General features: G+C 40.8%; 1 protein-coding gene across 1 annotated transcript; it reads left to right on the top strand.

Moving 5' to 3' along the window:
* Positions 1-419: 419 nt before the first annotated feature.
* Positions 420-908, top strand: LOC137648247 (uncharacterized). The gene has a single exon (XM_068381171.1). The coding sequence runs from the start codon at positions 420-422 to the stop codon at positions 906-908; it is 489 nt and encodes a 162-aa protein (XP_068237272.1).
* Positions 909-16,887: the final 15,979 nt, after the last annotated feature.

Raw genomic sequence — 16,887 nt, 5'->3', positions numbered from 1 at the left:
AGGTGAGGACTGACTCTGCAACCGTGGGGGCATGGTTGAAATTTATAGTCTGTGCTGAGAAGCGTGTCCACACAAAAGGAGCTGCTGAGATGATAATCAAAAGACGCTTGGGTACATTGAAGGAATTGATTACTGAGTTTGGTTTGAGTATCGTTGTTCAGATGGTGCCTTCAGAGAAGAATGAAGCTGATATTTTGACAAGAGTCAAGAAGAATTGGTTGGTGAGCAGTGAAGTTGAAGATGCACAACTCTGTGCAGGTGCTGTAGTTGATATAACAGAGTTGCATAATAAACACCATATGGGAATTGACAGAACACTATATTTAGCTAAAAAGATGGATCCTCAAGTTTCCAGAGAATGTGTGAAGAAGGTAGTTCAGTGTTGTGATCGTTGTTAGTCCATTGATCCTGCGCCTGTGATGCACAAAGGAGGCGAATTAAGTGTTGAAAGAAACTGGCAGCGCCTAGCTATTGATGTTACTCATTACAGACAGGTACCCTATTTATCAGTGGTGGATTGTGGTCCAGGTCGTTTTGCAATATGGAGGCAGGTAAAGAGAGAAGATGCTCAAGAAATATCTGGTGAGTTGAATAGCATCTTTTTGGAAAGAGGGCCAGTTGACGAACTATTACTGGATAATAGTACAGCATTTAGGTCGCAGTGTTTAGGAGATATGTTGTCTCATTGGAACACTGTTAGGGTGTTTCGGGCTGCTTATCGACCAGGAGGAAATGGAATAGTTGAAAGACATCATAGGACCATCAAGGCTATTGCAGAGAGAGGAGGAATTAGTCCTATAGAAGCAGTATTTTGGTACAACAGCACACCAAGATCTGGACAAGTTGAATCGTCTGTTCCACAACTTTCGGTATACTGTACAGATATGAGTGGAGGTATCCTTCAGTAGTCCCCAATGGAACAGATACCAGCCAACACAAGCCCCTTTTAATCAAGATGGGAGAGGAAGTGTGGGTGAAGCCCCCAAACGCCCATTGTACTACTCAATGGCGTAAAGGGATTGTCATTCATGTGAACTCTTCAAACATTTCCGTTGATGGAATGCCAAGGCATGTGTTGGATGTGCGACCAGTTATAGTCCCAGCCTCCCTATCTGACGGCTCAGGCGAAATGTCAAGTGATGATTCAGTCTCTGAAGAACCAGTGGAACCACAAGTAAGTGTTCAAAGAGAAACGGGAGAAAATCAGCGGCCACAGAGGAATAGAAAACCACCTGTATGGATGGCTGATTATGTTTCTGATTAAGTCTTGTGCTGTTTGTGTGTATGTATGTATGTATGATGCGTGTTGATCTTGAGATCAGGTGGGCGTGCTGTGTGAATAATGTAATTAACGATTTTTGTTTATAATATACCTTGGAAAACACTGCCAGTTATGAGTTGGTTAGATTGTTAACACCTGTAGGAGTTGTCGGAATAACAATGCCGTAGTGACGATGGAGACAGATCATTCACACCTTGAGGAGTTGTCAGGTAGCTGTTGTCCAGGTAGGATAATTGCCCCGGGGCTCTGAGGTTGCGAATAGGTGGTGTGGGTCCTTTCCTGCTATTGGCCTCATTGGTTGGTGAGTTGCAACTCGAAGGTCGTCCATTGCTACCACAGAGGGAACTTGTAAGGTGAGTTTTAACTACAGGACTATTGCGGTTAGTATACCTCCTACATTGCATAGGGGTTGCTGCTTATGGCATGTAATATATAAACAGGCAATTTAAGAAAAGAAAAATAGTACTTGAGGTCAAGTAATTTTTTTTCTTTCTTAACTGGCCTTAGCTTGCCAAGGACTTCCTAAATAGACTGCCAAATAATAATGTAGTCTTTGGCTGAGTACCTCCTGCAAAGCAATGACCACATCAGACATCAGACAAGAGTACCTCTTGCAGACAAGAACCAAACTACTCTTGTGGGCTATAACTTATAGTCTAACAGCTGCAGCCATAGAGACCCAGGCAATCTCAAACGAGTAAATGCAGCATCCCTTTATCTTCTAAATGGATCCATGTTTTGACCTCTGGGTTCCTCTTCCTTATATCTGCTCTGCTATTCAACTTCTTAACTTTTCCTTCATAGTTCAACTGCTGAGTTTTATTTCAGTTTAACTTGGGCACTGAAGGCCCTCCCAGACCCCAGGCTATGAATATAGCCCAAATTTCATAGATAAATCTATGGTACCTCCTAGATAATGCTTAAAATCTTTTTTAAAATTTGTTACATAATGATTTTATATTTCTAATATGATATCTAAAGGCTAATTGGTTTAAAGAGTTATGTATATACATTAAGTTACTGTCACGGCTACCCTTGTGAGGGCGCTTGTGTCGACTTTTTCCATCTAACTACTTTTGTTCCTTTCATCTTCTCCTCAGTCCCACCTCACCACATTCATCCATCTGATCTGCAGATGCTCCACACTCCTCCTCCCCAACACTGGCATGTTCTTAGCTCTCTTGATCATTTCCATCTCTCTTCTCATTACATGGCCGTAATATCTCAGGCAGGCCTCCATTCCATTCTACATTACATTATTATCATTATTTTATTCTTATTGAGGTTCTTTGCATCTGTAACCGTAGGAGGAAATGATGATTATTAGTACTAGCTAAGCTACAACCCTAGTTGGTAAAGCAGTGTGCTTGCCCAAGGGTTCCAACGGTGAAAAATAGCCCAGTGATGAAAGGAAATAAAAAACTATGAGAATTAATGAACAATTGAAATATGTTTTAAGAACAGTAACAACATTAAAAGATATTTCATGTAAAAACTATAAAAAGATTTATGTCAACCTGTTCAACATAAAAACATTTGCTGCAAGTTTGAACTTCTGAAGTTCTACTTTACATTCTGCTTAGATCTCGAATATCCCTCATTTCCAGTAGTAAAATTTAGACAAACCTTCTCACCATTCCCATCTCTTTATTTCCAATAGTTCATCTTCTCTTCTCTCTACTGCTATGATTTTTTTTAATCATTTGGTCTATAAATGACGACAGTGAGAACTTGGGACTAAAAAACCTTAAAAAAAAAATGGTGGTAGTAGCATAAAAAAAAACCTGGAACCTTCAAATTGTATCATAATATACCCAGCAACAATAAACCAAACATGTTTGTATATTAAGGTACAGTAAATAATAACATGATGCAAGATGTAATAATAAAAAGACTACTTGATAGCAAAAGTTGCTCTTAACAGTATGAAAACCTCTTGGGGTTGAGGAAGAAGAGTCAATGACGATTCATTGTTTAATAATCAGATACCCAGATTACAAGGGCCTGCAACAGGCTCCGCACGTCTTTATAACTGCGCGGGAAAACATATCGTACACACGGATCCCACATGCCCCTCCAAGATTGACATGTAATAATTACAACAATTACACTGCAATCTGATAATTATCAAATGGGGTAAATCAGTAACAAAACAGATAGGATGCACGATGTAGCATCTAGCTACACAAAAATAATCAGAGTAAATAAATCAATAATTGCTTAATAAAATGGGTCAAATTGGCATAATAGAAATGGATCAACTGCATACTGCAAACATAGCCATACAAGAAAAAATTAAAACATTCACAGAACAAAGCAATGTGAGCAACACTATCAGATGTATAGTATAGCATGAATTATCAATAATTCTTTAAAAAAAAAAAAAAAAAAAAAGAAATCCATAATAACACGTGGACAAGGAAATCATATATTTATAGGCTAGCAGTACACAAAAGCAATGACAATTACATATTATTTAACAAATTTAGTGAGCCAGCCAGGTTCTTTCCTGGAGCGTTGTGGTCTCGTAGCACGGGGTAGGCTGGGTGTGGGGGAGCTAGACCTGGGCGGGCTCTCACTGCTGCTGTCAGCTGGTGTGGTGCTAGGGGTTGGGTCAGACGGTGGGCTGGGCGTGGGACAAGCTATCTGTCCCTTTAAATGTTTTCTGTTGCGCAATGATAACCTTCCACTCCCGTCAAGCCTTACTGTGTACTGCCGGTATGGGAGATGATGACACCTGATCTGTCCCACCTTTTAGTCCCGGGATCTTGAATCCTAACCTGGGTGCCCACATGCAATGGAGTCATGTTGCAAGAGCGTTGTCTTGGTGATTGGGGAAATCTGTCACTAGACGATGCCATCAATATTTCCCGCTGTCGAAGGGTTCTTCTCCAGTGGCGATCTACCTTATACTGCTGTCTTGCTGTAGGAACACCATCACGAAGTGCTCTTCCTGTTGCTAGTTGAGCTGGTGACTTGCCTATCTCTCTCAAGGGCGTATTCAGGTATTGCAGCATTGCCTGTGTTCACCTGTCGTTGTCCAAACTACCGTTGGCCCCCGTGTTCGAGCGGATGATTCTTTTGGCGGATTTCACAGCAGCCTCTGCCCTCCCATTTGACTGCGGATAATGAGCAGATGAAAGGCGGACAGTACCCTCCATTTCTTAAGAAAGTCCATCATCTCCTCACTAGCCAAGTTAGTGCCTCCATCAGTGGAGAGTTGCTCGGGAGCCCCCCACCTGGAAAAGTAGCCACGTAGTTTCGCTATAATTTTGTTGGAACCAGTTCCCTTGGGGAAATGCGCTATTTCTAGCCAACCCGTCAGTCTGTCAGCGTAGGCCAAATAAACTTGTCCTTCGAGTTGAAAGAGATCAGCCACCGTCTGCTGGAAGGGGTACTCAGGGGGAGGGGTAACAATCATGACTTCTGGCGGTGAAGAGGGCGTGTGCAGGTTGCAGACATCACAGGAAGCTCGGCATTGTTCCAAGTCGCCTGCTATTCCAGGCCAATACACGGTTGCTCTTGCACGACGTAACATCGAATCTAGCCCTTGATGGCTGGCATGCAGGTTCCTTGCTACTTTATTACGTAATGAGTCAGGTACCACTAATCTCACTGCCCCCTCCTCATGGGTATATGTCACCATACTTTGTGCAGCAGCCAACCTGTCCCTTACGCTGTAGAAGGGTCGAAGACACTGTAGTTCTTGGGATTTTTGCTTAGGCCAGTCCCCAGCACGGACTCTTGCAAGCAACAGCTGGTATACGGGATCATTATTTGCTGCGTCCATGACCATCTCTTCGTCCATTGTAATACCGTCATCTTGGCTCAATACAGCTACTGTTGCTGCTGCTACCGCCGCGGAGATATCTTCTTCTTGTATAGTGTCCTCCTTATCTGGGACTGCCGTTAGGGAGGGGTACCGAGATAGAAAATCGGCTGCTGAATTCCACTTTCCAGGCAGGTACTTTATTGTGAACTTATATTGCAGAGTCTTTTCTTTAAGGCGGAATAACCTTGGGTTCACCACATCTGTGAGGGCCCTATCCCCCAAAAGCTTCACTAGTGGGCGGTGGTCTGTTACGATAATGAGGGAGGGGCATCCCAACAGAAACAATCTTGCTTTCCGTAGACACCAGGCCACTGCCAAAGCTTCTCCTTCCACTGCTGCGTATCCGGATTCGGCAGCAGACAGGTGACGACTCCCACACAGAGCCAGCCGCCAACCCCCTTTGCAACAAAAAGGGGTCTCTAGGGAGGTACAACCACAGTACTGTTGCAGGACAACGAAACCTATACCTTCCCTACTCCAATCTGTGATTACTGCTGTAGGCCTAGTCTTGTCGTAATACCGTAGTCCATCCTTTGCCAGCCGACAAATAATATCTTGAGCCTGTCGGAACTTGTGTTGCAGTTGTTCGTCCCAATATACCTTCTTTCCTGTAGATTTCTTCAGTAGTTCCCGGAAGGGCTCCATGAGGGGCGCGGTGGCCAAAAAGGGTGCCAGCTGGTTGACGAAACCATACCAGGATCTGATATCCGTAACTGATGGTTGGGCTGGCATGGGAAAGTCTCTTATGGCAGCCAACCTTTCACTTGTAGGCTCATACGAGTCCCACCCCAGGTGAAAACCAACAAAGGTAGCCTCTCTCCTGCAAAATGAGAACTTTTCTGGTTTTAGGGTAATGCCTTTCTTCGCGCAGGTAGCCAGAAAATCAAAGGTGTGCCAAAAGGCTCCCTCAACACTTATGTCATGCAGAAGGGTGTCGTCTACACACTTGTACTTGCGAGGAATATCCATAATTGCGTCATCAAACCGTCGAGTGTAGGCATCGGAAGCTGCACAGTGGCCCATCGGGGTGCGACGATACTGGTACCTGCCCCATGGGGTTATGAAAGTTGTCAGTCTTCGGCTGTCCTCATCCAACTCCACCTGGTGGAAACCCCAGAACGCATCTGCAACAGTCTTATAGCTTCGAACAGGTACACCAGATACTATATCAAAGGGTGCTGGTGTATGGTGCGTTTCCCTCTTGCAACATGCATTTAAGCGCTGATAATCCACTGTCCTCCTCGGGTGGCCATCCTTTTTGGCCACTACTACCATTCTGGCGCACCACTCTGTGGCCTCCCCCGGTGGTACTGGCTGGATGATGCCCCTACGTACGTCCTCCTCCAGCTGAGCCTTGACTTCATCTTCCCAGTGCTTTGGGACCGCTGCAGGTGTGTGGCAAGCATAGGGTATGGCCCCGGTGACGAGGTGGATGCGGTGGGGTGGGCCCTCCATAACTGGGAGGGGTGACTTGGAGGTGTTGAAGGTTGTCGCCGAAAAACGTTGGAGTAGCCAATCTTGAAGTAAGGGAACGTTTTCTTCCAGCGGGGGGAATGGTAACACTGTCGGACGTGAGAGATCCACCTCCTCTACTGTATCAACGGTGGCAACACTGGCGAGATGATAGGGGAACGTAGCTGGGACTAGACCCAACTCTTTACACATTGACAATGACAAGTATAAATTTGTTGCAGAATTCACGAAGAAAATCTCCTGCATAGAGGATCGACCATTTAATGATACACAACACTTAGTTGCCCCTAAACACTTCAAACGAATGCCTGCAACATCTCTCAGCGTCTGCTGCTTTTCAACTTTCGCGGGGTCGAGGTGCAGCAGCTGCAACAGCTCGCTGCCAGCGACGCAAACCTGGGCCCCCGTATCGGCAACGGCGGTGGTGGGTACACACTCCCTCCCCCCCGGCACTGACACTGATACATTTAATAACGGTTGTCCCGCAACGGCGGTAGATGCAATCACTACAGCACTAGATACTTCTGGCAGGACCTTACGTTTGCCCCTACAGCATTTCTTCAAATGCCCCACTTTCTGGCAATTATAACAAGTAACACCTTTGGCCAAACACGAATTCTTATCGGAGTGCGAACTGCCACAGTTGCCGCACCTCGTTGGCGGCGTACGATGCACAGCACGGTGGATAGTGGCGGCTGCACACTCCCCCTCCTCCGTGACATTGGCTGCCTCGACTGGTGGATAACTTGCAATTTGGCGGGAAATTTTCCCGCTCTCACCTACATCCCTAACCGCAGCTTCAAATGCTATGCACTGTGCCCTGAGGGCGTCTACGCTATCATACCTATGATAACTTTGAAAAATTTCTCTTTAAGCACTAAATTATTCAACCCTACCATCACTTTACGCAATAGCATATATTCAGACAGATCGGAATTACACTGTGGGCACTCGAACTTGCAATCTAGAGCTAACTGAGAACACCTTTGAAAATACACATTGATAGGCTCATCCGTGGCCTGAACATCATTAAAGAATTCGCTCCATAGCACTGCTTGGTTGGATGACCGTAGTACTAGCTTTTCAACGCTATCTAATGCCTCCTTGGGGCTCACACATGACCATTGGGCCGCTGAGAACTTTGCGTCTAAAGCTCTCTGTAGAGCTGGCACACACAGAAGACGGATGTGCATGACGGCCTCCAAACTAGGCCACCTGTTCAGGTGTATCCAGCACTCCATAGACCGCCTCCATGTCCTGAACGCCGCTGAAGACATTTCCACATCACACTTCTCAGGAGCTGAAGCATTGGACACCCGTGGCACTCTGGCTACCGGCAGGTTAGCCACCTGGGTTTGCAGTGCAATGATAGCTTGTTGCTGGGAGATAATGGTGTCGCGGGCCTGACGAAGTGACGGAGTTGCGATGGCCCTCCTGGAGGGCGTTGCAAGACGAGGTCTAATAGGTGGTGCCATCCTGATCTACGCTCCACAGGCGTAGGTTCATATCTCACTGCGCCATCTTGGGGTTGAGGAAGAAGAGTCGATGACGATTCATTGTTTAATAATCAGATACCCAGATTACAAGGGCCTGCAACAGGCTCCGCACGTCTTTATAACTGCGCGGGAAAACATATCGTACACACGGATCCCACAAAACCTTATTGACAAACAACAGGAGAGGCATTCAGACAAGCATTAGAGCACTGATAAGTCATGTATGGTCCACATAGGTGGGAGATGTGGACAATAAACAAGAACTTGAAAAATAAAGGAAATACAGATGAATTGTGATTTCTAGAAGAATATCGAAGGTCACATGAACTGAGAAAGTGTCAGATGAGTAGGGAATAAGAAGAGTAAATCAAGAAAAGGTCAATTATGAAAGTTGTACAGAGAAGGTAGATGGAATTTCTGGGACATAAAAAGAGAAAAGATCAATCTTTTGTTCCTGCAAAGAAAAAAAGTTCCTGGAAAGCTTAATGGAGGTTTTAAATGGGAATGTGATAGTTGGAAATATGTAGAGAGAGGCAATTGACAGTCCACGTCGAAGACCCGTCGCCTATGTTAGGTTAGGTAAAGTCTACTGCTGACTGCTTTGGTTTGAACATTTTCAATATTGTTCAATTTATTTTGTAAATGTATAAACATTAATTATATTTTTGCAGTCATTGACTTCTTAAAGTAGTTAGGAGACCCACATAATTTAATGAAGAAACTCTAATATGTAACAAATATAATTTAGTCCCTCCAATGAAAAGTTTTCTCTCCCACCATATTATTAGTTTTCTTTATCATGTAATCATAAACTATTGTAAATTATTTTGGATTTCGATTTCATATCAGTTAATGTGACGTATCCTTTAAAGTATAACACATTTGTATTCACAGGTAATACTTTATTGAGGTACATAATGCCTGGCTTGGTTTGGTTTTGATATTTTACTCAATCAAGTTATAAAATTGAGATAAACTTCTAATATACCGGGAAACATATCTAGTTAGCCAAATAGTTCGAAAAGGTGGAGTCAGTCACAAATGCATAGGGTTTGTAGACACTGAAGCTCCACCCACAAAAGTCAGTTCCCATTTTGGTTTGAATTACGAAAAAGAGCAATTGAAGAAAAGAACGAAGGAAATAATGAGATTCATACAAGGGAATGGCCTACATCCATATATTAGAGAAATTGATATGGATAAGGCAATCCTGATAATAACGAATTGGGAAAACAAATTTAAAAGGCTCAAAATGAAATAAGATATCAAGGGAAAAATACATAGATGTTTGTGACCTATGCAAAGAAAATTTAAATAATGCAGAACATTTATTTACATCCCAAAATGTGTAAAGTTAAAGGAATATTATACAATATAAGCGTAGATATCTTGCAAAGTCCTAACAGATATTAGGTAGAATGCATAAGTCAAGCCATAAATATGAAATAAGAGTTTAGAAATACAATAATTATGGACAAAACTGACAAAATATTATATCCCAGCTGATTTCAAGGTACATTAGGATAAGCTTAAAACTAAAGCTCTTTTATTAAGACTTGCTTATTTGACAAGAAAATGGCTCAATTGGAGTACTGAATATAAGTTTAAAAGCTTTCCTCCTGTCAAACTTATTTTGCAAAGTGAGCAATGAGGAATCAGGAACCATGACTTTGACCAGAGTATTAGATGGGTAGGTGCAAAGATCTGTACTCCTGCAGAAAGTTCACTGTCATTAGTTATCTCTTACGAAGAGAGTACAACTTGTGTACTTCCATAGCAGCTCTTCTAGGAGAAGGACATTCCAGAAAATCAAACCATTGTTCTTTGTCTTGGACAGTACCTTAGCCTCTGTACCATGGTCTTTCACTGTCTTGGGGATAGAGTTCTCTTGCTTGAGGGTACACTCTGTCACACCATTTTATCTTATTTCTCTTCCTCAAGTTTTATTAAAATCTTTTATAGTTTAGATATGAAATATTTATTCTCATGCTATTACTGTTCTTAAACTATTTTATTTTAATTTTCAATAACTTTTCTTGTAGTTTACTTATTTCCTCTCCTCACTGGGGTATTTTCCCTGCTTGGAGCCTTCAGGCTTATGGCATTCTGCTTTTCCAACTAGGGTTGTAGCCTAGCAAGTATTAATGGTAATGATAATAAGATAGTTGGTACTATATCTGTTTTTTTTTATTCTAATTCTATGCTACTGCTTCAATTTTTTCTTAATTCTGTGCTATTGCTTCTAAATTTTCTTAATTCTGTGCTATTACTTCTAAATTTTCTTAATTCTGTGCTACTGCTGCTAAATTTTCTTAATTCTGTGCTACTGCTTCTAAATTTTCTTAATTCTGTGCTATTGCTTCTAAATTTTCTTAATTCTGTGCTATTGCTTCTAAATTTTCTTAATTCTGTGCTATTACTTCTAAATTTTCTTAATTCTGTGCTACTGCTGCTAAATTTTCTTAATTCTGTGCTACTGCTTCTAAATTTTCTTAATTCTGTGCTATTACTTCTAAATTTTCTTAATTCTGTGCTACTGCTTCTAAATTTTCTTAATTCTGTGCTATTGCTTCTAAATTTTCTTAATTCTGTGCTATTGCTTCTAAATTTTCTTAATTCTGTGCTATTACTTCTAAATTTTCTTAATTCTGTGCTACTGCTGCTAAATTTTCTTAATTCTGTGCTACTGCTTCTAAATTTTCTTAATTCTGTGCTATTGCTTCTAAATTTTCTTAATTCTGTGCTATTGCTTCTAAATTTTCTTAATTCTGTGCTATTACTTCTAAATTTTCTTAATTCTGTGCTACTGCTGCTAAATTTTCTTAATTCTGTGCTACTGCTTCTAAATTTTCTTAATTCTGTGCTATTACTTCTAAATTTTCTTAATTCTGTGCTACTGCTTCTAAATTTTCTTAATTCTGTGCTATTGCTTCTAAATTTTCTTAATTCTGTGCTATTGCTTCTAAATTTTCTTAATTCTGTGCTATTACTTCTAAATTTTCTTAATTCTGTGCTACTGCTGCTAAATTTTCTTAATTCTGTGCTACTGCTTCTAAATTTTCTTAATTCTGTGCTATTGCTTCTAAATTTTCTTAATTCTGTGCTATTGCTTCTAAATTTTCTTAATTCTGTGCTATTGCTTCTAAATTTTCTTAATTCTGTGCTATTGCTTCTAAATTTTCTTAATTCTGTGCTATTGCTTCTAAATTTTCTTAATTCTGTGCTATTGCTTCTAAATTTTCTTAGTTCTGTGCTACTGCTTCTAAGTTTTCTTAATTCTGTGCTACTGCTTCTAAATTTTCTTAATTCTGTGCTATTGCTTCTAAATTTTCTTAATTCTGTGCTATTGCTTCTAAATTTTCTTAATTCTGTGCTATTGCTTCTAAATTTTCTTAATTCTGTGCTATTGCTTCTAAATTTTCTTAGTTCTGTGCTACTGCTTCTAAGTTTTCTTAATTCTGTGCTACTGCTTCTAAATTTTCTTAATTCTGTGCTACTGCTGCTAAATTTTCTTAATTCTGTGCTACTGCTTCTAAATTTTCTTAATTCTGTGCTACTGCTGCTAAATTTTCTTAATATTGTGCTATTGCTTCTAAATTTTCTTAATTCTGTGCTACTGTTTCTAAGTTTTCTTAATTCTCTGCTATTGCTTCTAAATTTTCTTAATTCTGTGCTATTGCTTCTAAATTTTCTTAGTTCTTTACAGGTAAACAAATGCTCTGTCGTGTCCTATGCTTCACTGCACAACCCACAAAGTGTATAATTTTCTTTCCCATTTCTATAATTTTCTTTTAGGTTTATCATAAGCAACTTTGTTTTTATGACTATGACTTCTTCCTTAGTGTTAAGCTCACGTATCTCTTCGAACATTACCATTCATAAACCTTAACTTGGTCATTTCTAAAGAAAGATAAAAGAATTGCAACAGCCATATGAAGAGAATAACTGCTCACTCCGCAAAATAAGTTTGCGGCCACTCAAGAAGAAGAAGAACCGCACAAGTGCAAAGCTTCTTTAATAATGTAAACAAAGTCAGTCACGTGACTCACGTTTTGAAAAGTGAAAAAGTTACGGTAACTCTGTAAGTGTTATTTGTGTTATTTTATGGTTAACCTATCGTTTTTATTGATAAAATTACATGCCTAATAACGTAGGATATATTGTAAATAGGAATTGTAAGGGATGTTATAACCAATGAAGCCATTAGACCCAATAATCGCTTCATTTCTATGGCTAGACGGCGTGTGGAAGCATTTGGGAGATAAGTAACATTTACCTCATTACGTAAGATTTTTTTTTAGAGATTTAGACATTTATTATAGAAATTTTACGTCATTCCTTAAATGAGATAGCCCATAGATAATATGCAATAAGTTATATTGAATGTGTATCATCAGTAGCTGGTAGTAGGCTTATCCGTGGACCTCGTAAAGGATTATTATTCACGAGGAGTATTGCCTACCTAACCTAACACCTCAAACTCCTTCAATTTAATGTATTCCAACTTCTGATACCTTGAAATGCCTTACACAGCGTAGGGGTAAAGAATTAGGAGCCTTTGTATGTCAGCGGCCATTTCCTCCCTCGTGCATAGACAATGGGGGAATTTCCTTCCCATTCTCTAGTCGTTTGTAAAGCATGACAGCTTTACTACTAAAACTATGTTGGGTTGTTTGTAGCGTGCAGGCCACCCCCCCATATTTTGTTTATTATCGCTCCCACTGTTATCTTGTATAGAATAAGATCGTTTGGAAATGGTCTACGGATCTTAAATATGTGCTTAATCGCACAATTTTATGTTTTTTGCCGAAAACCCTAAATTACCTGAAAATTTATATGTGCCTCGAGTTCTTACTCCGGCCACGAATCTTCTCGCTCCCGTAGTTCAAAAAACAAGCTGTAGTTGGCGTTACGATAGCGATAGCACCGCTGTAGTGGCAAATTACCGAACTAATCTCGGCCGCGGTACTTTTGAAACGACCCAATGAGACCCCACTTGACCTGCGGATTAGCCTAAGGGCATTTTTTTGCCCAATCAGAATGCAAGAATTCAAAAATCTCGATCATACCATACCTCACACGAAGCACGCTCGTTCTTTCTAGTGCAGTCACCATGGCGTCCAGTGCTACATCTCGTGTTTGTGAAGATATAATTAAGTTTGACCAAATTAACGACCCTACTTTTTTTCAAGTGTTTAGTTTCATGGCCACTAACAATTTTAGTGATTACTTGTATTTCAAAGGCCTGTTAGGTGATTTTTCCGGTGTGTGTTCTAAGTGCAATAACGGCGAAGTCACTAAGAAGTACGACGGCAAATCAAGAAAAGGTGAAGACACGTACTTTTGGCGGTGTAATTATCACAAGTGCCGGAAAAAGATTGGTTTGAAACGTGGCAGTTTTTTTGAAGGATCCCAGTTGTCGTGCCAGGATGTTTTTATCCTCGTCTGCGGTTTCGTTTATAAATTTCCCCAATACACCATTCGCCAGACGTATAAAAAGTTTGCCTCTCATACTCTCGTGGATTGGTACAACTTTTGCCGGGACGTGTGTTCCGATATTCTTTTGATAGACAATAAGAAGATTGGCGGTCCTGGTCACGTGGTGGAGATAGATGAGAGCAAGTTTGGCAAACAGAAGTACGGCCGGGGAGATCCGGTCGACGGTGTTTGGGTGTTTGGAGGGATTGATCGGCAAACACGTGAGACGTTTTTCCAGGTTGTCGAGCATCGTTCGGCTGCGACGTTGATTCCTATATTAGTAGAATTCGTCCATCCCGAAACTACTATTATTTCGGATTGTTGGAAGGCTTATAAGGATATAAAGAATCAATTTTTTCAGCATCTCACTGTTAATCACAGCCTTCACTTTGTGAACCCGGACGATCGCAGTGTACACACTAACTCTATAGAATCGCAGTGGCACGTTTTGAAAAGGGCTGTCATACCTGCTTTCGGCACACGGAAACACATGTATGACAGTTATTTTTCAAATTACTGTGTTCGCAAGCGATATCTAGAGGGATCAGAGTGTCAACTGAAGGCATTCTTGAAATTAATCAATCGTGTTTACCCTCTCAAAACTTGCCAAACCCCATCAACAACGGCCGCTACACACACTTCTCCCGGACCATCCATATCTCCCCGTCCATCCATATCTCCCCGTCCATCCATATCTCCCGGTCCCTCCCGCCCATCGAAAGTCAGAAAGAAGATCGTCAGCGCGTACCCCGAAGACTCGGAATTCAGCGATTACGAATTATAATTACGTAAGTACTCATGGATTTCAGTATATAACTACTTAGTTAATATTATTGTTGTGTAAGGGGGGGGGTCCGGGGGGGCGCAGCCCCCCCGGGTAGGTAAGGACACGGCTTTTAGCATAGGTTAGGTGGGTTTTTTAAGTTAGCTTCTCCCGTCGTACTCGTAGGTAAGGACACGGCTTCTAGCATAGGTTAGGTGGGTTTTTTAAGTTAGCTTCTCCCGTCGTAGTCGTAGGCAAGGAAGCTGTTGTGTAAGGGTGGGGGGGGTCCGGGGGGGCGAAGCCCCCCCGGGTAAGAATACGGCTTTTAGCATAGGTTAGGTAGAACGACGGCCACAGTTCTGGATATTCCCGTTTTCTACGAATTCGCTATTAGAACGGCGGCCACAGTCCACCCCACTTAATAATATTCCCATTTTCTATGGTTCAAAACGGACCTGGCCGTCACCCTACAAAGGCTCCACTATGTTTGTTCTGTAAAACATCTACACAAGAATACCACCTAACATAAACTTTCCCACCTAATCTAACCTACAAGCTTTGTCTTTACCTACTTACCTAATTGGGCCGGCTAATGTCCCCCTGTGACTCCCTTATGCTGACGTATGGTAATATTACGGTAGAGTCCCACCCAGCGCCATTAATGCTTGCCCGTACATAGGAGCTTGATGTTTATCTTTTTACATTGTTTGTAAGCCAACTTTCTGCACTATAAAGTAGTGAGGCTCCTAACGCTGCTTTGAACACTTTGATTTTATATTTATATACATATGGCATAGTTGTATTGTTATAACAAAATATTGAGAACTTGTTAATGGTCTTTGCATTTTCAATTTCATGTTGTTTGAGCACTGATTGCATTTTTCCATTGCCCGTAAACCATGCACCAAGATACAAATATTTTTCACAATGGTCTATCTTAACATTATTTATGACTAGAGACTCTTTATCTCTTGCATTTCCATTTACTACAAAAAACTTAGTCTTCTTTTCGTTAACAATCGTCCCATATAAGTTACAGTAATCCAACGTGATCCCCATTTTCTCAAAACACTTTCCTCTTGATGTACTTAAAATAACTGTGTCATCCATCAATAATAGCGTATGCATTGTCCCTAAAAACCCATCTCTGCCAATTCCCTCTTTTATCATTTTATCCATTTTGTCTAGGTAGATAGTAAATAATAAACAGCTTGTTGGAGCACCCTGACGTATTCCAACAGTAGATATAATCACAGCTGATTTCAAGACACTTTTAGTACAAGCATGGATCTTATGAATGGCCATTAACATAGTCTTACCACAACCTTTCTTTTTTAGACACTCGATTAACTTATCTCTTGGAACACGGTCGTATGCTTTACTAAAATCTACAAATACAACATACTGCTTCTTTTTCTTAAAAATTGCGTAGTCCATCATAAGCCTCAAAGAGAATATTTGTTCGATACACCCTCTACCCTTTTGGGCTCCAGCCTGACATTTATCTATACCAACCCACAGATTTAAACGTCTCGCCAACAGTGCATCATAAAATTTTGCGAAAGTGTTCATTATGCTTATGCCCCTGTAATTCCCACAGTCCATTCTATTACCTGATTTGAAGAGTGTAACTAACCTGTCATGACACCAAGCAAAAGGGTAAATAAAATTACAAAATAAAAAGTTACAAAAGGTAAGGAAAAAGCTCAGCCAAGTCATTGGCAATAGCGACAATATACCAGGGCACACACCAACATAGCTTTTCCCCTTATTCATACTTTTCACTGTCATGTCTATCTCTTGATAAGTGAATGGGTCGTCTAATATAGGAATGTTAGGTGACGAAGATATATCGAGTAGTTGGATATTGTTTGCAAGATTAGGATCAGGATTAAAGAGCCTTTCAAAATGTAATTTGAAATGAACGTCATCCGGTTGAGTACTGTCATCATTATTCATTACATTCCCTTTCCAGTTAATTGACTTCCAAATAATTTTTGGATCATCCTTTTCGAATATCCTTTTCCACCTTGGGGGATTTTGATCCCATTCATTTTGATCCTGCTCTCTCCCATTTGGTAATTTACATTCTTTAGCCACCCTATTGATGATTATAGTGGCTGATTCCAATCCAGTACAAACTGAATTGACATTAATTTCATCCAAATTGGGAGGTATTGCCTCCTCTATTGCTCGTTTAAATCTATTTAGATGTACTTGCTTGGAAGCAAGTCCCCTCGTTATGCAACTGTGATCTCGATAATTTGAGTCAAAGTAAGATCTGCCCAAATCTCTTGCACGCTCGGTTAATAATGGAAGGGTCACATTCTTCATATGAGTGAGATTAAGCCTCACCATCATCGGGGCATGGTCAGATATTAACCCTTTTACCCCCAAAGGACGTACTGGTACGTTTCACAAAACTCATCCCTTTTTTATTCATATTTTTGATAATTTTTTGAGAAAATTCAGGCATTTTCCAAGAGAATGAGACCAACCTGACCTCTCTATGACAAAAATTAAGGCTGCTAGAGCAATTTTAATAAAATATACTGCAAAATGT

This window comes from Palaemon carinicauda, chromosome 10 (genome assembly GCF_036898095.1).
Source record: "Palaemon carinicauda isolate YSFRI2023 chromosome 10, ASM3689809v2, whole genome shotgun sequence".
Lineage (NCBI taxonomy): Eukaryota > Metazoa > Arthropoda > Malacostraca > Decapoda > Palaemonidae > Palaemon > Palaemon carinicauda.
The sequence above is the reverse complement of the archived record's forward strand: the minus strand, read 5'-3'. Positions and strand labels throughout refer to the sequence as shown.